This window comes from Myxine glutinosa, chromosome 9, assembly GCF_964187855.1.
Source record: "Myxine glutinosa chromosome 9, kmMyxGlut1.1, whole genome shotgun sequence".
In the NCBI taxonomy this organism is placed as follows: Eukaryota; Metazoa; Chordata; class Myxini; order Myxiniformes; family Myxinidae; genus Myxine; species Myxine glutinosa.
The window spans coordinates 68,387,738-68,410,489 of NC_136269.1; the positions used below are offsets into that span (position 1 = coordinate 68,387,738).

Here is a 22,752-nt window from a genome sequence, read left to right on the forward strand (position 1 = left end):
CAGAGGAGAAGAGCATGCCAGGCCACAACTTGTTCAGGGTGCCGGCGATAGCTCGCCTTCTCTTTGTGGAAAACACGGTGAGATCCTTAACATCCAACAACTAATGGGACGCAAACGGGGCGCCCAGTTTAGCGGTACACACATTGATGAATCACCCTGCCTGTGATTCACCCATGACAGGTTATAGCTGGGTCGGGATTCAAACCCAGGCTGGACAGTTTAGAGTCAAGTGTGCGTACCTCCAGTCCAGGCCATCCTGCCAACTTGTATGCTGCATACAGGTGAAATATAAAGCGCGAGATATTTTTATATATACTGTATATTTAAAAAAAAATTGGTGTGGTTTTTGGCGGGCTGGAACGGATTAATAGCATTTCAATGCATTTTAATGGGGAAATTTAATTTGAGAAACGAGCAAATTGAGTTACGAGCTCGGTCACAGAACGAATTAAACTCGTAAGTCAAGGTTTCACTGTATATATATATATATATATATATATATATATATATATATATATATATATATAGTTGCGGTTTTGAGAACCCACACAAGTAACATCATTAAAGGTTAAAGGTTGCACCCCATAGATTTTTTTTTTTTTTTTTTTTTTTTTTATTGTATACAAGATCGAGGCTCGTGAAAGAGCGAACATTAATCATGTTCAATCATAGGCCACAAGCAACACGTAGGTCACTTTAGGACGTTAGTTATTTCTTAGTATGTGTTTAGGATAAGGCCATTCCCAATAGTTGCATCTGCGTTGCGTAAAACAAATAAGAGTAGGCCCCTCGTCCATTTTGCAGCCTCCCTTCCATCGACGCCATTAAGCACTATCCTGTCTGTACTCCATCGCTCTCAGTTTGTTACACCTCCTTTGCCAGCAGCGTTCGCTGCCTTTGGGCTTCCGCTTGAACCAGCCCAAAAGCCACGAGGTAAGGCCCGAAAAGGGGGCGGGGCGCAAGGGTGGAGGTGCGGCCACGTCAAGCAGCCATCAAGGCGGAGCCGGTAAGCCCTTAGCAGCCAACCAGGGTTGAGGTGAGATCGCCTGACAGGGCGTGGCTGGAGATTCGAGAGGGTTCGCTGGGCGTGGCAATATAACCCCTTGCGCGAGGCCCCCACCTCAGTTATGAGCGGGGAGAGAGAGGCGCTTGACCTACCTGAGTTACGAGTTGAGTTCCACGGAGTATTGAGAAGGACTTGAGGGGGCGAGCGCGTTGTGCGAAAGAATTCGTACGATTGGCGTTGAAGGACATTTGTTGGAGGAACGCGCCATTGTGAAGGGTTTATCGGGGATCACCGGTTGAGAATTCGGTTTGGGCTTGCGGTGCGCAACATTCAAACGCCCGTATTCCCATTACATACGCGGCCAAGAGCCACGAAGTCACCGATAGCCCGGCTTACCATTTCCCCGATATAATTGTCCGCTCGCGCCTACGCTACACGGGAACGGCTGCCTGCCGTACACCACACCATCTGCACGGAACGAGTCGGGGACCGGACGAGCTGTGAATGCCATCGCCGGACCCTCAACCCGACCATCTGCATCCCCGCGTGAGTGAGTCTGAGAGCGAACGGGCCCGAGTCCAAGGGATAAGTAAGACTGTCTAAGGCTGCCCTGTGTCCTTTTTCTTATACACTTTCTTTTCCTCTTCTTGTACAAATTGTAATAAATTACCTTGTTCTCCCTGGTTTCTTCCTAATCCGATCGTCCTAGTCTTTTCTCAATTGGGTAAGCGTGGCACGATTCGGAACCGCTATAATCGGGTCTAGTCATTGGTTAACAGCTCGGATCGCGGATTGCTATCGGCTCGGCATATTCCATCAATATCCGTGATTCGGGCGGGAGTTATCTCCTCGTTTCCGGTCAGCGTTAGTACTTAGGTAATAGCGAATCCCTAGTCCTAGAAAACCCTACCCGGGAATGACGTTATAACCCCCAGGATCGCGTCAGCCAGATAAAAGACAAGGGGATTAAACCCCCCCCCCCCCCCCCTTGATAAGGGGAAGGCCGACGTCGGAGATCCGCAACAATATATATATATATATATATATATATATATATATATATATATATTGTAACGAATTTGAGAAAGTGTAACGAATGTGAGAATTATGGTTTTGTTGTGTGTAAATGTCACCCTCCATAAGTAAAGAAAGGTCGAAGGTCGTCCTCTTAGTTAACTCCATAAACATACACGCAGGGCACCATATATCCTTTTAAATAGTTATTCCCTTATTCTATGTAGTTTAAGGCTGTGTTTCCCAATAGTCGACTCTCCATTGCACCGAATTAAATAAGAGTAGGTCCCATCTTCAAAGTGTCAGGTTTGGATGGTTTTCGCCGCAAATGGACTCCATTGAGCACGCGGTCGGTTGGGAGAAGAAAGGCGTGTCTCCGCACCTCGTCGTAGAAAGGAGGAGTGAGTCGGCCCCGCTCAACCAACCCAGCACGAAGGGGTTTGGCTTGAGCGGGCGGAGAGAGAACGATCTGGGAGGTTCGCGAAGGTTCAAGGGTGGGGCTTATATAACCCGCGGGAGACGCCCCCACCTCAGATGAGATGAGCTACGGAGATGAGATACGTGCCACGCTGCAGATGAGATACGGACCGAGGCAACGCAAGGAGCGCGCGACGCAGCAGTGCGGAAAAAGGAACTTCGCCCGCGCAGTTTGGAACTCCCGCGGCTCGGCTTTTTGACGGCGGTGCCTTCCGGCCCGACCGTGCCCAGTCCCCGCTGGACCTTCCTTGCCTCTCCAAGCCATCCACCTTCAGCCATTCATTCCTGCCTGCATTCCCCGTGTAAGTGTGATCGTTCGTCTGTCTTTCACGTTGTCCTGGGGTATTAATTAAGCTTGTATAGTTAAGCTAATAATTGCACTGTGTCTCCTTCCATTCTTTCTGTCTATTTTCTTATCCTTCTTTCTCCTTGGTTATTTTGATTTGTAAATAATAGTAATAAATTATAATTGTTCTTCCTACCTTTGTCTTCTTCTTCACATTCGGTCACTTTAGTGATTTCCCCCATTGAGGGCCCGTGGCGCGATTTGGCCGACGAAGATTAATCGGGTCAGTCTTGGTAACCGGCTCACGGTGCAGTTCGCTTCGCTCGGCGCAACTAGTCCATTACGCTGCGACCGTGGGCAGGGGAGTATTTCCTTGCGTACCGGTGGGTGTTGGTATTTAGGCCATAGGACGGTTGGGCCTAATACCCTACCCAGCGCTGACCGGGCATGACGTCATACCCCCAGGACCACGTCGGCCAGTCATAGACGAGGGGACTAATCCCCCTTTGGTAAGTGGGGAAGGCCGAGGTTGGATTCCGTAACAATTGGTGTCAGGAGCGAGGTTCGAACCCGAAGCGCGCTTAACGCGCTCAAAATTACGAGTAGCCCAAAATTTTATTTTATTTTAAAATCACAAATTTAAAACTCGCGCCATGGACAATCAAGGTTATTGGATGCCGGTTGGGGAGTTAGGGGGGGTAGAATCGACCCAGGACCTCGGGGAAATGTATATGGGGAAAATGGAGGAGAGCAATGGTAATGTGGTTGTGGGGGGATCAGGCGCACAAAATGGCGCCCTCGCGCACGTGGTTGTAGGGACACAAAATGGCGCCCTCGCGCACGTGGTTGTAGGGACACAAAATGGCGGCGCTTCGCACGTGGTTGCGGCAGCTGAGCCCGAGATGCCAATGAATTTTGACCTGTTTATGAAACAGATGATGGCCTTTATGGTAAAAACAGACGATAATTTCAAAGGGATGGAAAACAGGATGGGAGGCCAAATGGGGGCAATGAGGGACGAAGCAAGAGGTACCAGTGAACGTATGGACAATAAATTTGAAGGGTTAGACAACGGGATAAAAGAGGTGTAGAATGGGTTAACGGGGTTGGAAAATAGAATGGCTGCCCAGGAGAACCAGATGGAAGGAATGAAGAATGGGTTAGGGGGGTTAGAAAACACAATGGACGACAAATTGCGGGAAGTAGGGGAGCAATCCGCCCGGGAAATCAAACGGATGGGGAACCAGATAGAGGAGGTGAAAATCGGGTTGTAAGGTAAACTGGATGCTCAGAGGGATGAATTGGAACAGATGAGGGCGGCATCTACTAAGGAGATGGAGATGGAGATGGAGGAGATGGAGGAGATGGAGATGGAGGAGATGGAGATGGAGGAGATGGAGATGGAGGAGATGGAGATGGAGAAGATGGAGATGGAGAAGATGGAGATGGAGAAGATGGAGATGGAGAAGATGGAGATGGAGAAGATGGAGATGGAGAAGATGGAGGAGAAGATGGAGGAGGAGGAGAAGATGGAGATGGAGGAGGAAATAAGACGAGGTGTGAGCGAGGAGGTCTCGGGGGTACGCGAGGAGGTAAAGCGAGGTGAGGAGCGTATGGAGAAAGAAGTGAGGAATAGCACAGCTAGATTACAGGGGGGCATAGAGGACCTGACACGGGGGGTAGAACAGCTGACGGTGGGACAAAAGGAATTAGTGGAGCAGGTAGAAAAGAACACTGCGGTACTAAGAGGGTTGAAAGCGACACAAAAAGAACTCAAACATGAACTCATAGCGACAGAGGGAATGTCAGATGGTACGTGAGGGACTGACAACGAGGTTGGACGAGGTGACGGAGGCAATAGAGACGAAGGACCAGGAGGTAAGAACGCACATAGAAACGGTCAAGGTGGCCTTAGAGGACGAAATTGAGGAGACGCACCGGGAAATAAAAGAGGTGAAGCAGAAATTAGAGGAAGTGGAAGAGGGGGTGAGTGAAATTAAGAAGAGACAGAGGGAAACTAAGAGAGAAATAAAGGAGGAGGTGATGGAATATGTGCAAGGTCGGTGCTCAAATCGTGATGGTGTGCTTGCTAACCAAATAAAGAGTTTGCAGGTGGCGAAGGAGGTGCGGAGACGAGGTGCCGAGGTGAGTGGCGATATACGTGGAAATGTATATGGTGTGAGGGGAGATTCAGTCAGCTTGGGGGTTGGTTTGGACCCGGGTGTTCGTGAGAGGCCGCTGGTAAAGTGTGAGACAGGTGCAGAGTGTGAAGGAGGAAGTGTGTGAGAATGTCTGACTATGGGGTGTGTGAGGAAAAAGTGCGCGCCGAGGAGTGAGTGTGCTGTCGAGAGTGAGTTGGTCGTAGCGCGTGTGCGGGGGGGGGGGGGGCACATGGAAGCGCGGGATGGGGAGTGTTACAGGGGATGTAACGGAAGCATGCACACCTGTGGTGAGTGTTACGGAGGACGTAACGGGAGAGTGTGGGCGAGAGGATGCGCGAGAAAGGTGTGTAACGGACGGGTGCATGAGGACAGAGTGCGCTGTCGAGAGTAAGGGTGAATGCGCGACCGAGTGTGGTGGTGAAAGCAGTGAGAGTGACATGGAGCGTGAGTTGGTTGTGGCACGTGAGCGAGAATGTACACCTGGAATGGAAGGATGCACACCTGGAATGGTAGAGCGCGTATGGGAATGCACGCTGGAGTTAGTAGTGAGGCACATGATTGGGTGTGCGGAGAGCACACCTGTGGTTGTCACAGAGGATGTGACTGAGGAGGGGGCGCGAAGAGGTGCGTTGGTGAGTTGTGCGAACGACGAGTGTGTGCAAAGGTGTGCGGTGGTCAGGTGTGTGACGAAGTCTGTGAGCGGAATGAGTGTACCTGGGTGTGTAAGAGAAGGTGCAATGACGAGGAGCATGGGAACGGCTGGATGTATGAGCAAGGAACGGAACGCGGGGTGTGAACATGCAAGTGGAGCATCGACGGTAACCGGGATAGCGGTTAGATCGACGTTTAGCCGAAGCGGGCCCTCGGTTCGTGCCGGGCGTTGTGTGCCGCGGGAACCAGGGGTGATCGTAACCACGGCGGTTTGGAAAGAACCGCCGTACACGATCCACGCCGGGCCTCACTCTGAACGGCCGCGTCCGTGCTCCGCTAAGCGGAGCGGGCGGCCCGGTTTGAGGACACCGAGGAAGGGTCGTCACGGCAACCCTTTGTGGTTGAGGCGTTCCGGCAGGGCGAGATCGGGCCATTGGACGGCTCCGTGCCGAGATGGTGCGTGGGATCTCGGCCCGAGTAAACCTCCTTCCCTGCACCGAATGCCGGACGGATCCAACCGCCGGCACCAAACAACCCGCATTCATTGCTCGGCTTTGCGAAGCCGAGCTTTGGAGACGAATTGGCGCACCGAGAGGCTCAAGTGAGTAGACGTGTGATGATGATAGTGTTTTGGACCCGAAATTGGGATAGGGAATTTGTGATTGGAAATTTTTGATTGATTGCAATTGGATGAGCCAAATTTATAATGGGAGATGCCCGATGTGGTGGGATGGCAACTCTGCCATCCCTCACAGCAGGGGCAAAGGAGCAATAGCTATGGGGTTTATGGCAGTGAAAACTAGCCTGGGAGGGTTAGGATAAAAACGATAGGGATCTAGAGAAGATGACCATAGGTAACGGTAAGGTTAGGTAGCAACAGTGGACAGGTAGTCGGGGACATAGAGAGGGTAGTTGGATAATAATGACGAGGGAGCGCAATAATGTAAGGGGCGACGGGGAAGCGCGAGTTTTAGCAGGGCACCAGGTAGATCAGATGATGCCGTGTGTTTGTGTAAAAAAAGGTATTCAGAAGTGTATTGTGAGAAGGTGATTGTGAATTGTATTGAGCGTGGAAGTGTATGGAGCAGTGAGTGAGGAACAAGTGAGATTGCACAGGTGTGCAACTGAACAGGTGTATGGAGCAGTGTATGAGTGAGTGATGGTGATGTGTGTTGTGTTGACCAAATGGACCAGGGAGGAAGGAGGGTGCAGGTGGCACCAGGTGAGATTGCACAGGTGTGCAACTGCAGGTGTATAGAGAATGGTTGTGTGGAATATATGGAGTATGGAATGGATGGTATGGAGTGAGTATGGTGGAAACTGAGGAGTGGAGTGGATGGTGCGAAGGTGTGAATGGGGGAAGAGTGGACCCCTATCACAAATACCCAGGGAGGGTAGTGTAAGAGTTAGGTAGAGGGTATAGGTAAATTGTGGTTGGATATTGGCATCTGTGGTGCGTGTGGAAGAATGGAGTTTGGATGGGTGCATTAGTGACGTGGAAATGGCTGGGCGTGTGGCCTGTTAGTGTGTGTAGTTGGTTGAGCACTCCACCACTGTGAGGATGTCGGCCAGGTGAGGCCGCAGGTGGGCTCTGGGAGCCGGTAGAGTTGTGGATGGGGCCCGAGGATCCGGAGGACGGACATGGGTAGCCCAGTGCCAGAGAGGGCACCGAGTGGGGAGAGCGCCAGAGGGCCTTCCCCAGTTAGATAGGTTAGGGTGAGGAGCAGGTAAGCTCGGAGGCAACTACAGTGGTGGAGGTGTGCAGGTGGGTAGACCTGCTGGGAGAGCTGCACGACCCAGCCCGGAAATTGTGCGAAGGCACAGGGAGTTGAATCGGGGGAGTGAGACCCCAAATTGAGAAGCACCACAGTTTGGTCAATGGGAATTGGTTTTTAGAACCCATAGGGTAAGATGGCCAATGGTTTGGCAGGGAAAGACCCCGGGTAGTGTAAAGTGTATTAAAGTCATTTAGAAGGTAGTTAGGGTTGAGATCTCCTCGCACCATCTACATCCACTCACCTGGGATGACATACCTCCACACCATGCCAGGTTGTTGTTATTATTTTGGTGCAAATGTTTGGAATGTGAGATGCATCATGACGTGGGTGTGACATTGTGCTGTTGTTCCATCTCTCCCTCCTTATGAGGATTGATGATAAATTGGTGATGGAAAATTTTGGATTAGTGGGAGTGAAGACGAATTTGGTATAGGGGAAATATGGGGGAGACGTGGCAGTAGTGACGAATTTGTAAATGTGTAGGTTTTTTGTAAATATGGGGAGGGGCAAGGGGGGGTAGTGTAGGTCACATGTGGGGGGCATACGGTAGGGATGAGCATTTCTCACTTCGCTCTCCGTACGCACCTCGTCCTGCATTACCTTGTTTGATGTGTACCCTTGTGACCCTACCCCTCGCTCACCTGTCTTCTTCCCCCCCCTTGTCTCCCACCCGAGGACTGTGCGCCACTAGGCGTCGAGGGGAGCGTGCGGAGGTCGCCTTGTGTGCCAGGACTCTCGCAACCAGCATGCCTTGCATTGATGTACCACTTTATGGACCGCTGCTCTGCGGCCAAGTACCACTTGATGCAGTGGCCAACTTGATGCTTGATACTTGGCCAAGTACCACCAGGTTCTGGGGCAGGGCACCTCTGCTGAGGACCGGCCATAGGGGCCAGGTAATCTTGCTTGCGGGCCTCGGTAGGTGGCACCTATGCCCAACAGGTGGACCATCCTTAGTTGGCCCCTGTGGCCCTAAATAAAAAATGGACACTCTGTGCTTGTAATAGTTCAAATAGACCGCATGAAGAGAGAAGACATCGGGAAGAACATCGGCCCAGCAGAGAAGACGAAGACCACCACGAGTTGTTTTTTGTGTTTGTTACAAACTGTAATGACTGTGCACTGGTTGGTGCTTTTGGTGCGTTTGGTGCTTATGGTACTGGTGCGTCGATGCAATGCGTGCTGTCTCCTCCCTCCCAACAGGAATTTCTTTTTGTTTCCCTGAAAAGAAAAAAAATCACAGGTCCTGGGTTGCGTTGTAAATAAGGAATAACGTCATTGTAAATAATGCTCCCCACCGTAAATGTATAGTTTGAAAACCATTCCGCAATTTGGTTAGCTGTGGATGCGAAACTGTTAGATAGGGTGCAATGGAGTAGCGGGACATATTTATTTGTGTTTTTAAATTGTCGCACTCAGGGTCAGGTTAATTGTAGAGGGAACTACACCTACGTGTCACACTAAAAGTAAAGTTTTATAGGCCCGAGCACGGGCCTGAAGGAAGGAGGGTGCAGTGTAACGAATTTGAGAAAGTGTAACGAATGTGAGAATTATGGTTTTGTTGTGTGTAAATGTCACCCTCCGTAAGTAAAGAAAGGTCGAAGGTCGTCCTCTTAGTTAACTCCATAAACATACACGCAGGGCACCATATATCCTTTTAAATAGTTATTCCCTTATTCTATGTAGTTTAAGGCTGTGTTTCCCAATAGTCGACTCTCCATTGCACCGAATTAAATAAGAGTAGGTCCCATCTTCAAAGTGTCAGGTTTGGATGGTTTTCGCCGCAAATGGACTCCATTGAGCACGCGGTCGGTTGGGAGAAGAAAGGCGTGTCTCCGCACCTCGTCATAGAAAGGAGGAGCGAGTCGGCCCCACTCAACCAACCCAGCACGAAGGGGTTTGGCTTGAGCGGGCGGAGAGAGAACGATCTGGGAGGTTCACGAAGGTTCAAGGGTGGGGCTTATATAACCCGCGGGAGACGCCCCCACCTCAGATGAGATGAGCTACGGAGATGAGATACGTGCCACGCTGCAGATGATACGTGCCGCGCTGCAGAGGAGATACGGACCGAGGCAACGCAAGGAGCGCGCGACGCAGCAGTGCGGAAAAAGGAACTTCACCCGCGCAGTTTGGAACCGCGGGAGTTCGCACGACTGCGGCTCGGCTTTTTGACGGCGGTGCCTTCCGGCCCGACCGTGCCCAGTCCCGCTGGACCTTCCTTGCCTCTCCAAGCCATCCACCTTCAGCCATTCATTCCTGCCTGCATTCCCCGTGTAAGTGTGATCGTTCGTCTGTCTTTCACATTGTCCTGGGGTATTATTTAAGCTTGTATAGTTAAGCTAATAATTGCACTGTGTCTCCTTACATTCTTTCTGTCTTTATTTTCTTATCCTTCTTTCTCCTTGGTTATTTTGATGATTTGTAAATAATAGTAATAAATTATAATTGTTCTTCCTACCTTCGTCTTCTTCTTCACATTCGGTCGCTTTAGTGATTTCCCCCATTGAGGGCCCGTGGCGCGATTCGGCCGACGAAGATTAATCGGGTCAGTCTTGGTAACCGGCTCACGGTGCAGTTCGCTTCGCTCGGCGCAACTAGTCCATTACGCTGCGACCGTGGGTGGGGGAGTATTTCCTTGCGTACCGGTGGGTGTTGGTATTTAGGTCATAGGACGGTTGGGCCTAATACCCTACCCAGCGCTGACCGGGCGTGACGTCATACCCCCAGGACCACGTCGGCCAGTCATAGACGAGGGGACTAATCCCCCCATGGTAAGTGGGGAAGGCCGACGTTGGATTCCGTAACGATATATATATATATATAATATATATATATATATATTATATATATATATATATATATATATATATATATATATATATATATATATATATATATATATATATATATATATCTATATTATAATAGCCGTAGATGATTCTGTCTGTCTGTCTGTCTATCTGTTGGGTGTCTGTCCGGGGTGTGGCTTACTCGGTTTGCAGAGTAGCTCCACCCATAGCTCCACCCATTCTGGGAGTGGCTATAAACAAATATCCACCATTTTATTAACTCGCATAGCTTTGAGTCCTGTTTTGTAGGCCCGTGGTGTCTTGCTCTCCCCCAGTTTTATTTCAAATCAAATTCGATAAATCATTTCATTTTTCACAGTCGCTAACATAGTTTTAGACTCGGTTGAAAAAAAACGGGAAGAAAATCCGATGAAAGTTGCCGTTTATAGAACGAAATGAATTCTCAAAGGCCTGTAACTTCAAGGCCATTGAGTCTCTCTCACGCCTTTATCTCCAATCTAACTCACCATATGATTTCATTTTTATCGATGGTTTTACTTTTAGACTCGGTGTCAGCAATAATTGAGAACAATCCACACACGCGGGAAAATGCAGAGATATATTTTTTAAAATCGCGTCATGGTGTATCATACACCGCCCAACATGACACCGCCGGCAATGTGTCGATATATATTAAAAATTCGCTTTTGCTTTTCCGTTATGATATATTACTATTTCGTTTGATGATAGTCGTCACAAAAACGTCAACAATGATGCCGACATATATTTCTTCGTTTTTATTTCATTCAACATATTAGCCGGAAGTAAAATATGTTTCAGGAAATTACCGAGAGATATTTCTTCGTTTTTTTTATTAGTTATGTGCGCATACACTTTAAATAGGTTTATTTGAAATCTTTAATTTTCCACAAACATTCCACACACGCGGGAAAATGCAGAGATATATTTTTTAAAATCGCGTCATGGTGTATCATACACCGCCCAACATGACACCGACGGCAATGTGTCGATATCTATTTTAAATTCGATATATCATTTCATTTTTCACAGTCGCTAACATAGTTTTAGACTCGGTTGAAAAAAAACGAGAAGAAAATCCGATGAAAGTTGCCGTTTATAGAACGAAATGAATTCTCAAATGCCTGTAACTTCAAGGCCATTGAGTCTCTCTCACGCCTTTATCTCCAATCTAACTCACCATATGATTTCATTTTTATCGATGGTTTTAGAGTCGGTGTCAGCAATAATTGAGAACATTCCACACACGCGGGAAAATGCAGATATATTTTTTAAAATCGCGTCATGGTGTATCATACACCGCCTAACATGACACCGACGGCAACGTGTCGATACATATTAAAAATTCGATATATCATTTCATTTTTCACAGTCGCTAACATAGTTTTCGACTCGGTTGAAAAAAAACGGGAAGGAAATCCAATGAAAGTTGCCGTTTATAGAACGAAATGAATTCTCAAACGCCTGTAACTTCAACTTCAAGGCCATTGAGTCTCTCTCACGCCTTTATCTCCAATCTAACTCACCATATGATTTCATTTTTATCGATGGTTTTGGACTCGGTGTCAGCAATAATTGAGAACATTCCACACACGCGGGAAAATGCAGAGATATATTTTTAAAAATCGCGTCATGGTGTATCATACACCGCCCAACATGACACCGACGGCAACGTGTCGATATATATTAAAAATTCGCTTTTGCTTTTCCGTTAAGATATATTACTTTTTCGTTTGATGACAGTCGTCACAAAAACGTCAACAATGATGCCGACATATATTTCTTCGTTTTTATTTAATTCAACATTATTAGCCGGAAGTAAAATATGTTTCAGGAAATTACCGAGAGATATTTCTTCGTTTTTTAAAATTAGTTATGTGCGAATACACTTTAAATAGGTTTATTTGAAATCTTTAATTTTCCACAATATAATTTACTTGCCATTTATCATTTGATGATTACGAGACAAATTCCTCTTGAGGATCGTGACAATTCATGCGCTGCGTGGAAACTTCTATTTCCAAAATGAATGAGACGATCGATGAAGAACGCAGACTTGAACAGGATGCAGCAAGAAAACGAATGAGACGGGCGAACGAGTCCATCGACGAACGTCAATGCAAACTTGCGGGGTCACCCGTGGGAATCCCACGGGCATGGATGTGTGTGACATTTCGACATATTGAGTTAGATGCTGCACATTCATTTTTACAAAATGGTTACTGGCAAGTCATCAGATCCAGAAATGGTGTAAAAACCACCGTTTAGAGGCCATTTTTCCCCGCAAAGCGGGGGTTGGCCTTTTCGGGGACCGTGGTAGTTGTTGTTTTTTTGTCCCCTTTTTGAAGCAATGTTTTACGGCCGGATGCCCTTCCTGACGCCAACCCTTTTTGCCGCCTTCAACGACAAACAGGGAATTACCAGTGAACTGGTACTCAATTAGCCGACCTCGGAAGGATGACAGGCTGAGTCAACCCCCCTGGCATTAATTCGGCGATCGACCGAGATTCGAACCCAGGATCCTAAGCCGGCACCCTAGCCGCTAGCCCAACACCAGAAATGGTGTCATGAACACAATTTATTTACGCACAAGCACAAAAGCAAGACGGGCCGATTTCCGATTCCGACGGGCCGACGGGCGAGACGGGCCGATTTCCGATTCCGACGGGCCGATTTGGAGCAAGAAAAAGAACGAGACGGGAGAAAAAGGAGAGAAACGAGACGGGGAAAGCCGATTGGAGAGGCGAGTGAGGCGCGATTGGAGAGGAGTGTGAGGCGCGATTGGAGAGGAGTGTGAGGCACGATTGGAGAGGAGTGTGAGGCGTGATTGGAGAGGAGTGTGAGGCACGATTGGAGAGGAGTGATTGGAGGGGAGTGTGAGGCACGATTGGAGAGGAGTGTGAGGCACGATTGGAGAGGAGTGTGAGGCACGATTGGAGAGGAGTGTGAGGCGCGATTGGAGAGGAGTGTGAGGCGCGATTGGAGAGGAGTGTGAGGCGCGATTGGAGAGGAGTGTGAGGCGCGATTGGAGAGGCGTGTGAAGGATTGGAGAGGAGAGGAGTGTGAGGGATTGGAGAGGTGAGGGATTGGAAAGGAGAGGGATGTGAGGGTTTGGAGAGGAGAGGAGTGCTAGGTGGAGAGAGGAGAGTGTCAGGTGGAGACAGGAGAGTGTCAGGTGGAGACAGGAGAGTGTCAGGTGGAGAGGAGTGAGGGGTCACATATTATGTGAAATAACTAAATTCACACCATTTCTGGATCTGATGACTTGCCAGTAACCATTTTGTAAAAATGAATGTGCAGCATATAACTCAATATGTCGAAATGTCACACACATCCATGCCCGTGGGATTCCCACGGGTGACCCCGCTAGTATATATATATTAGGGTGGTGCTCAAAATAATTTTTTTTAAATATTTATTGGGACATGGCTTTATGTTGTTCCTTTTGTTCCAAAATGAAAAGACACCAAATATGAAAGCAATCTGATTTTATTTAGGGGTGCCACATCAGCCTTCAAACTAAAGGTGTCTACAAAACTTTTCTATATATGGATCGAAAGCAAAACCAGAAGTTTGTTTTATGAAAATCCACCCTCCACTCACTTTCTTTGTATTCTAGCAAACACAAGTTACAATAGCTGCACAAATAGCACTATATTGCTATGAAAACTCAAATTCAATGATAACAATCCAAATGTTCAGTTCATAAAATGAAGACACCATATCACATAATATTAAAAAACCCAAATATAATGAGAAATGTAACTCCTATTTCTGGGCCTGTTTCACCACTGTTGCCTTCTTGGCATCGGGGTACATCTTCCTGTGAGCAGCAACAACTTGGAGCAGAGCTTGCTTTTGCTCTTCATCCTTTGTAAGGAGCTTATTGTAGTCTTGTATCAATGCGACACCCCTTTCTGCCCTGTCGTTCACCACGACTAAGCCACTGGCGGCTTTCTTTGCTTCCTGAAAGCTGGTTTCTTGCTCCCATGAACCAGGATCCTTATCCATCCAATCAGTTGGGGTCCCTAGAATGCTGAAGAAATGCTTGGTGTGTTTTGTTATGAGGCCAGCGATTGACAGGGCGGTTCCTCGTTTGATAGCTGGTCTCTTTGGAGAGGGGTTTTCACCGTCATTTTTCAATGCTTCAATCATATTGATCTTGCTTTCTTTGTCAATTCTGGTGTCAAAGAATGCAAATGCCACTAGTACTGGGCTCATGTACCACGTGTGGCGGCCAAGTGCCTTCAAGGCTGCCTGAGCCATCTTCTGATCGATTTGTTCAAACTTTTCCAACTTCTTGAAGAGGTTAATGTCATTCAGGGGAGCCTCAATAGCTTGTGGAGCCCGAAACCAAGCCTGTACATACACAAGGCAGACAAAAATGTTGAAGGCTCGGAGTTCTCTCGCCTCTCGAAGTGTCAAGTGGAACTCTGACCGAAACATGAACACCTGTAGTGAATATAGTGCTTTTGCCATCCATCTGGCTCTGTGCATTGCTCCTGGAGCCATGATCCGGATTCCACGAGGTGGGATTCCTCCCATGTAGATGACAGTCAGTTCTAGGAGTTCACGATAATCATCTCGTGGCTGCTGATCTTTCAAACACACAAGAGCAAATTCCAGAGCTTCATCCATCATGTCATTGTTCTGTGCAAACGCAGCTGCCGTATCAGGATCTGTGAATCCATTTTTTGGTTGGTGATGGGCAATGGACGGCCACTCCGCCTGAAACCGCTTAAAAAGCTGGATGTCAGGGCCTGATGAAGGACCGAAAAGAGCAGTGAAAACATCTCCCAGAATGATTTCGTGCGCATCATGGTGGCAAGCCAAATGAATTAGTTCAGTCTGTAGCTTCTTTTCAATGAGGACAGCAGCCCCTCCACGAACACCTGAATTGCTGGCCGTTGTGTCAAAAGACAAAGCCTTCACCTTGCCCACAAGGTTCCAGCTCTTCAGTGTGTCCACTACAGCGGTTGCCATAGCTTCTCCTCCCCCGTCAGGTAACTTGGGAACATTCAACAGCTGCTCGATTCCATGGTACTGGTTGGACACAAGGATTGGAAGACGATCCACCTTCACATGCACAAAATCTCCAGTGACATCGGGAAGAAGCTTTCCATCCCAATGGACCACTAAAGGACCCTGCACATTATGATGAAATGCTTCTTTTATTTCGTCCATGGTTTTGCATCGATGCATCATGCGATTCCGCCGCACTGTCCATCGGTTCAGTGCCAGCTCTGCAGGATCCCATCCTACTGCTCTACAAATGGATGCCAAGTTGTGGACAGCCATTCGGTCACTTGTTTTCGTACGATCCAAAGAAGCTGCGACTTCAGGAGTGACAATATTGATAGGCCTTCTTTTCTTGGGACGAGATATCCCACCATCAGATGATGAAGAACCAGCCTGTGCCGTGGTCTCAGAGTCAGAGTCTGAGTCTGTGACTTCCATAGCAGTAGCACCCTTCATGACCATTTCCTGTCTCTTATTTTCCTTCTCTGCCTTAGTCTTCTCCTTTTCTTCCCTTTCTTTCTTTCGCTTCGTTTTTGCTTCCAACACAGTGTCTACAGATCCCATTGAAGCCTTCCTCTCTGAGAATTGATCGTGAAGAAACTTCCTGTCCTCAGGGTTGGCGATTATGGCCTCCGAATCTGCATGCCTAAGATCAAACGTCTTCTCCAAGGAGGCCTTGAAGGATGCTTCCTTTTTCTCTTGGGTCGCACCACCCCGCTTTGCACCTTTTTGGAGGCTCCTCCATTCTTCATATAGCCTCTCCAAACGATGGATGCAGTGCTGCTTCGTCGTTGTAGGTAGGTGAGCTTTTTCCCAGAACTTCACAACCTCTTTAATGGTGAGGGTTGCACTCTCCCGGGCAGTGCGATTCTCCTTCTTCAGGTGATGGAAAAACAGGACAAGAGATTGATGCACAGTCGGGAGCTTGGCACCTTTGATGGCATCTCCAGAAGTGGACCCAATGAGATACACATTATCCTGAGCCCGAGTTTTCAATGAAACACTGGTACTAGCACATGCCATATCTGCAAAATACGCAAGAATGTGGGTAAAATCCTGTTAATTCTTACTCCACAGGGTCACTCTCTACAAAAGAGCCAGTCAATAAGTTAGGCCTACATATTACACACTAAAAAAGCATACCCCTGACCCCGGGAACCTGTACAAAACATGCATGAAAATTGCCCAGATAGTGATCATAGGAAGTCTCAAAACTGTATGTATAATATATTGTATATAACTATATATATAATGTATAATGTGTATTTATGTATATTTATTATTTAATGTATATTTTATGTATAAATTTAATGTATATTTAATTATAATGTATATATATTGTATAACAAAATATTTATTTATTACATTTAAATTTTAATATATTATATTTATTTTTAATATATTATTTAATGTATTATATTTGTCTATATTTGTATAATTGTCTATCGTATAATTGTATATATAATGTATAATATAATATATATTATTATTATTTAATGTATATTTACTATATATTTATTTTTAATATTATATTTAATGTATATATATAATTATGTATTTATTTTGTGTATATACAGCCCAAAAAATGGGAATTCCTATTTTTGCATGGGGGAAAATTCATCACTGATGTGGCACCCCTAAATATTATTGGATTCCATTCAAATTTGGTGTGGTTTCCTTTGACACAAAAAGGAACAAAAATAGACCATGTCCCGGAGAAAATCTGCATTTTGATTTTTTGAAGCCCACCCTAATATATATATATATATATATATATATATATATATATCCATGGTCAAGAACCAATCCTGGACGAGTCACGGATATTTCCATCAAACGTTCTTTAGGAAATAAACCCACACGAGTGAGGGCAATGCAACAAGGCCTTACAAACTCCACAACCAAACTGCTCCAAAATCACTTGCATTAATACCTATCACTGAAAACTTCAATACCAACATCAAAAGCAAAATTGATTGGTGGTGTCCTAGAGCCATGGTCAACGGATGGCAAGTATCTCTAACCAATACCAAGGAAGCCACTTCCACACACAGTACAATGAGACAAACATCCGAAGAACAACAATGATTTTGGGTGTACAAATTAGTCTAATCATAAAAAAGAAAACAAGCACTACCTTCAACAGCCCGATCTTCAGCTTGGAACTGCTTTTCACATAGCCCAAGGTCTCCAACTCCAAAGCCCAGCTCTGGTGATGATCTTGACAGATCTTTGGGCACACGTGCAAGAAACTTTGACACCTGGGTTACCTTCCACAATCACATGCCAAATACCTGCTCTGAATATATACACCAAATCAACATTGAGTGAGTCTCATCACGAATAACAAGGAACTATGACGTGGGAGGCATTCAGCCCATCATGCCTGACCAAATTAAATATATATGTGAATAAATTAAATAAATACGGTACCTATACAATTCCAAGTTAAAACCATGTACTGTTTCTGCTGCCACTAGCCCTCCAGAGAGACCATTCCATGCAATAACTGGAACGGCACTCGGTATAGCGCATATCTCCGCCAGGCTGAACAGTTTACATTTTATATCCCACCGATAGGCCAGATCTGGATCCAATCCTGAACCAAATTCGAATCGGCTTGTTATTGTCACTTACGCAACTCATCCACCTAGTTTTGACATAAGTCATCCACAACTTTTATGAAATATCATGCTATATATTATTTTTGGCCGATCTCTCAATGGGGAGGAATCACTTTTTAAAATTATAAAACATTCTCGTATCTGGATTCGAATCTTCACCATAATTTAATCAATTTTACTTGTCAGAAACCCAACTTGACCACCAAGTTTTATCTGAATCCGTCCACAACTTTTTGAGACATCGTGCTAAATATTACTTTTGGGCCTCCCATCCATTGACAGTGAAGAATCACTTTTAAAATTCTAGTATCCATTGACAGTGAAGAATCACTTTTAAAATTCTAGTATCTGTATCTGAATAAGGATCTTCGACAAAATCGATTCAATCCGTCCTGGTCGCACAACTAACTAATCTGCCAAATTTTGTCCGAATCCATCCATAACTTTGAGATATCGTGCTCACACAAACAGACAGCGGTGAAACCATGACCTTCGTTCGTCCAGACGTCCACCTTCGGTGACAGAGGTAATAAAGGAAAAAAACATTGTTTAGCATCCAAATAACAAGTACAACAAGAAAAAGAGCAATCGGAGATTGCAAACCCTCGCCAGGATGTATTTGTGATTTTTAAAGCCTTTTGTGTTAAAACAAATATGGCGGCCGAACCACGTGACCAATGACGTCATCATTAATTTTTTTTCTAAACTAATTTATTCTTCGATTATACTCAAGAAATTTCATCTTGATCGGATGAAGTTTTGTACTTGTCGAAGTATGACGTCATAATGGAGGCACCTATGACATCATCATTAACATCTTTTATTCCCCATGGAGAGTTCTTTACAACGAGCCATGTCTCTAATTTTTTCTATTCAGCACTTTCGGAGATATAGAGGTGCAAAGTTTTTTGGTTTTTCCAAGATGGCGGCCGAACCACGTGACCGATGACTTTTTTCTCCACCAATTTTTCCCAAGATGATGCTCAAGAAGGGGGAAAATAATGCGGATTAGAGAGTAAATTAACACCAATAGTGGACATGAGAAATGTGTTCAGGCAAGCTTTCTTTATTCATCGAGTACAATAATAATACGCCATATGTAGGAAAGGCACAGGGGAAGAAAAAAAAAAAAATTTGTACAACATCTAGCCTCATTGACGACCAACAAACAAACAAAAACATACAGACAGTAGGGGAGTAAGCAAAGGAATGAACGAACAGGCAAACGAGAAGAGGAAGAGGGGGAGAGAGTGAAAGCGAGAGGAGAAACACAGTAACCTGCAAATAAGAGGGTTGAGTGCAGTTGGGTTAATGGGGGTAGAAAATGTGGAGGATAGGGATGGGGAATGACATGACATGATGGTACATACTACTTGTGTGAAGTTCTGGAGAGAGGGGGTGGATTGAACAACAACTGGAAGGCAATTGCACAAATAAGAGTAAAGAGGAGATGACAGATATTGATGCAGTTGGCAGAAGAGGTAGACCAATATTGAGGTGCAAGGAGGCAGTAGAGAGGGGCATGAAAGGGGATGCTCAGGATAGCAGGGTGTGGAGGGGGAATGGTAGTAGTACTAGTAGTGGTGGTTGCAGTGGTGGCTGCAGTGGTGGTTGCAGTGGTGGCTGCAGTGGTGGCTGCAGTGGTGGTTGCAGTGGTGGTTGCAGTGGTGGTTGCAGTGGTGGCTGCAGTGGTGGTTGCAGTGGTGGCTGCAGTGGTGGTTGCAGTGGTGGCTGCAGTGGTGGCTGCAGTGGTGGTTGCAGTGGTGGCTGCAGTGGTGGTTGCAGTGGTGGCTGCAGTGGTGGCTGCAGTGGTGGCTGCAGTGGTGGTTGCAGTGGTGGCTGCAGTGGTGGCTGCAGTGGTGGTTGCAGTGGTGGCTGCAGTGGTAGCTGCAGTGGTGGTTGCAGTGGTGGCTGCAGTGGTGGCTGCAGTGGTGGTTGCAGTGGTGGTTGCAGTGGTGGTTGCAGCGGTGGTTGCAGCGGTGGTTGCAGCGGTGGTTGCAGTGGTGGTTGCAGTGGTGGTTGCAGTGGTGGTTGCAGTGGTGGTTGCAGTGGTGGTTGCAGCGGTGGTTGCAGCGGTGGTTGCAGCGGTGGTTGCAGTGGTGGTTGCAGTGGTGGTTGCAGTGGTGGTTGCAGTGGTGGCTGCAGTGGTGGCTGCAGTGGTGGTTGCAGTGGTGGCTGCAGTGGTGGTTGCAGTGGTGGTTGCAGTGGTGGCTGCAGTGGTGGTTGCAGTGGTGGTTGCAGTGGTGGTTGCAGCGGTGGCTGCAGTGGTGGTTGCAGCGGTTGTTTCTTGCAGTTGTGGTTGCAGTAGAAATAGTAATACTAATACTAATAGCAACAGTGGACAGTAAATTAAATCTAAATTGACACCTTACCCGGAGAAGGTGTTTCTCCCATCGCTCCGAACTGACGGTGCGCCCCAGCTTCCGCAACAACTTCACGTGCAGGTCTATCAGCTGCTGTGGCACTAGATGGGGGAGAACGAAGTTAAAGCACGGTTGGAGTTAGAAGAGGAAGACTCCCAAGTACAGGGGTCAATGAGACGGCGGTGAATGGGGTTACAAAAGGATTACCGTACAGGTACGATATGTTCTGACGTGAAGAGCACGGGAGACCCGAGTATCGCTCGCGGTAGAGCAACGACCGATCGAAGGAAGAAAAAACAGCCAGTCCAAGTAAAGGGGAAGAGAGAGGTGGACACACACAAACAAACGAGAGCTCAGTAGGTGGGGGTTACCGAATGCCACTCACCTCGTTCTTTCTCGTCTATCGCACTCTCCAGCTGAGCCAGGTTAATATCCGGCATATCGAGAATGCGTCCATAGCGTTGTAGAAATGAACAGATTACAGCGAAATCGGGTAATGCTACCACTCCATCCATGGCGGCAGCGCCCAGAATGCACCGCACGAAGCACCAACATCCAGTGCGCTCGAGCTCTGCAAGGCGGCGGATTCTTCTTCTTACCCATCCTATGAATTTAAATGGCGGTTTTGGAGCCGCGAAGCAAAGTTTCTTCTTCCTCTCTCATTTTGTTTTCATTGTTTCTCAGACCTGCTCAAATCTGCACGTTGCACAAATAGTTTCCTTTATTTACCTTTTTTGCACTACAAAGCCCTCTCAATACATCAGTGGGTGGAAATGAAAACTGAAATATAACCTTCTGTGTTGCATTCACTGAAGAAACCTCTTCGTGCTGTACACGAAAATTACCCAAGATCAGGATTACAATCTCATGCTTTTTCCTGTTCCTTTGTTTTCATTTTACTACTTAAGCTTGTTTTTACCATTTTCCTTCTACTCCTCTATATTTGGTGTTGATAGCATTGGATATATTATACCTAGGATTCTCAAACGGTGTATAATCAACATCCGTATAGTGAGGCTGGTTTCTTTTTCCGGTATTATGCAAAATAAAGTTGAGTTCAATGTATTTTCGTGGATTCTAGATTAATAGGAATAATATCGGAAAAAATTGCGTCCAAAACTCATATACTATAGTCTATATAGCCTATTACGTTAAATTGTGCATATATTGCTCTATTCGTGTATTTCGTCTCCATGTTGCTACTCTACTGTACTGTGGGTTTTTTTCACCATTACGAAGGCATTGCTTAGCATAATTACGAAGCACCGGCGTAGTGTGTGTGAAAAATTGGAAATAAATGTGACGAGTTCATTCGATTGATTAATTAATAAAAATAAATAATAATATGAGTTCCTTTACAAAGAACTTAGATGCAGAAGGCCATTACAGGCCCTTCAATGTCTGCGCGAGTATTTCCAACATATGGTTGTCTGTCTGTGCTCTGTCCTAAAATCTAAAGGGTCAAAAATCGCACCCGTGTCCAAAGGAAGTGGTGGTTCAATTTGGCATTTTTAATACGAGCAACGGTACCCGCCCTATGGGCGGGGCTTCAATTGAGAGGCCCAAATGAAAAGGCAAAATATACAACAACAACAACAACATGCATTTTAAGGCCATTTTCCCTGCTAGAGCGGGGGTTAGCCTTGCGGTCCCCATGACGATCTTCTCCATTTTGCCCTATTTTCTGCATCTCTCCTTGTTAACCCCCTTGCCCGCATTTCTTCTTCCACCATCTTTAGCCAAGTCTTTCTCGGTCTTCCCCGTCCTCTACTTCCTTCTACATTAACTTCCATCACTCTTCTCAACCAGTCACTTTCATCCTTCCTCAATACATGACCAAACCATCTCAACCTGTTCCTCTTCACAGCATCAATCACAGGCAATATTCCCATCATCTTTCGCAATTCATCATTTGTCTTCCTCTCTCTCAACGATACTCCGCACATCCATCGAACCATTCGCATTTCCACCCTTTCCAGCCTTCGTTGCTGCTCTACGTTCATTACCCATGTCTCGCTCCCATAAATCATAACACTTCTCACACATGCAGCATACACCTTTCCCTTCAGCTTCAGCGACACTCTCCTCCTCATCAGCACGCTACTCAGTTCCCGAAACTTCTTCCATGCACATCTCACTCGAGCAACCGTTGCCGAGTCTGATCCACCTTCTCCATTCAGCATGTCTCCGAGGTAGCAAAATGTTTTCACACCTTCCAGCTTCACGCCGTCTCCAAGATCCAACTCAACATTTCCTCCATCTGCAGCTCCCTCTGCGCACACCTTACATTTGAATGTAGCTGCCACACTGGTAAATGACCCTCTCAGACCACTACATTTTTGATGAACCCACTCAGCACACATTGTACATTGAATGGAGTTCACTCCGACACCCTTCCTGCACACAGCACACGGCCACTTCCCAGTTCTTTCCACCTCACCACATGCTTTACCACTTGCCATCACCTTTGTCTTTCCAATATTCACCTTCAGACCTTTTGTCTCCATACATTCCTTCCACTTGTTCATCTTGTTCCACTTGTTC

General features: G+C 46.5%; 1 protein-coding gene across 2 annotated transcripts in view; it reads right to left on the reverse strand.

Moving 5' to 3' along the window:
* Positions 1-20,808, reverse strand: part of LOC137435341 (uncharacterized) — a 103,782-nt gene extending 82,974 nt beyond the window's left edge. The window contains exons 1-3 of one of the 2 annotated variants that reach the window (XM_068129034.2): positions 20,594-20,808; positions 20,218-20,309; positions 17,359-17,451 (exon numbers count right to left, since the gene is read on the reverse strand). In XM_068129034.2, the coding sequence (XP_067985135.2) occupies positions 17,359-17,451; positions 20,218-20,309; positions 20,594-20,723 (315 nt within the window). In that variant the 5' untranslated portion in view covers positions 20,724-20,808. Of the gene's footprint in view, positions 1-17,358; positions 17,452-20,217; positions 20,310-20,593 lie in introns of those variants that run through there. The other variant, XM_068129035.2, reaches the window with a different exon arrangement.
* Between the last annotated feature and the right edge of the window lie 1,944 nt (positions 20,809-22,752).